Source organism: Orycteropus afer, unplaced genomic scaffold (genome assembly GCF_000298275.1).
Source record: "Orycteropus afer afer isolate SDZICR_OR568_19922 unplaced genomic scaffold, OryAfe1.0 scaffold00741, whole genome shotgun sequence".
Taxonomy (NCBI): Eukaryota; Metazoa; Chordata; class Mammalia; order Tubulidentata; family Orycteropodidae; genus Orycteropus; species Orycteropus afer.
In genome coordinates, this window is record NW_006922328.1 from 1 (window position 1) to 944 (window position 944).

A 944-nucleotide genomic window follows, 5' to 3' on the forward strand; every position below is an offset into this window, starting at 1 on the left:
TATATTGAGGTGTAATCCACACTGGAGACTGTAGTCTTTAATCTTCATCAGTAAGTTCTTCAAGTCATCCTCACTTAACAGCAAGCAAAGTTGTGTCACCTGCATATGGCAGGTTGTTAATGATACAAAGTATTACAATAGCAATGATGATTAACAGGGTGCAACAGTGTATGACAATAAATCCGTTTGTAGAATGAGAACAATGAAAGAAGGATTACAGGATTACAGGCAAGACCATAATACACAGGAAGTCCCCGGGTTACAAATGTCTGACTTAGTGACAACCCCTACTTGTCATTTAAGTTATGTAAATTTCCCCTCTTTGAAATGACCGAACCAACCCCTGCTTGCAGCGAATTCTTCCTCACCATCACCTCCACTTTTGTGCACCTGGCGCTTTTCAATCACACCCTAAAAGAAAGCTGAATAAGAACCATATGCACCTGTTCCAACTCTCCTGCAAATTCGACTTAAGACACAGTTAGGAATGGGTGCTGTTTATACCCCGGGGACTGCCGTGGAGAAAAGCTGTGGGTTTTATTAATATTATGTTGCAGACTTTGCAATTTGAACGTGATACAAATTAATGAGTCAGACTTGGCTTTGTAAGTTTTTGTAATGTATGCGTCTATAATGAGAAAATTATCTCCTTCAAGGCTGGACTCATAAATATTTGCTTAATATGATTCATTCATTAAACATGTGCCAGTGCTTACGCAGCCTAAGACAAGGGCTCTCTTGGTAGCCGTTTTCTTTCTTTCTTTTTCAGAATGAAAGTGCCCTTGTGAAAGAGAAAGAGCTGTCGATCGAACTTGCAAACATCAGGGATGAAGTTGGTGAGTCGGGTTTGGGGATGAATCGATTAGAGTCGTGTCTTGTTTCCTATGACGATATCACAAACTCCATTATGTCCCATGCATGAAGCCCAGGTGAACCCACCTGGA

The 944-nt window shown here is 40.8% G+C and overlaps 1 protein-coding gene across 1 annotated transcript in view; it reads left to right on the forward strand.

Moving 5' to 3' along the window:
- Positions 1–769: 769 nt before the first annotated feature.
- LOC103211434 (microtubule associated scaffold protein 2) overlaps positions 770–944 on the forward strand; it is a gene marked incomplete at its 5' end in the record, with an annotated part of 84,336 nt that continues 84,161 nt past the window's right edge. The window contains one exon of the mRNA XM_007957378.1: positions 770–836. Coding sequence (XP_007955569.1) covers positions 770–836 — 67 coding nt within the window. The remainder of the gene's footprint in view (positions 837–944) is intronic.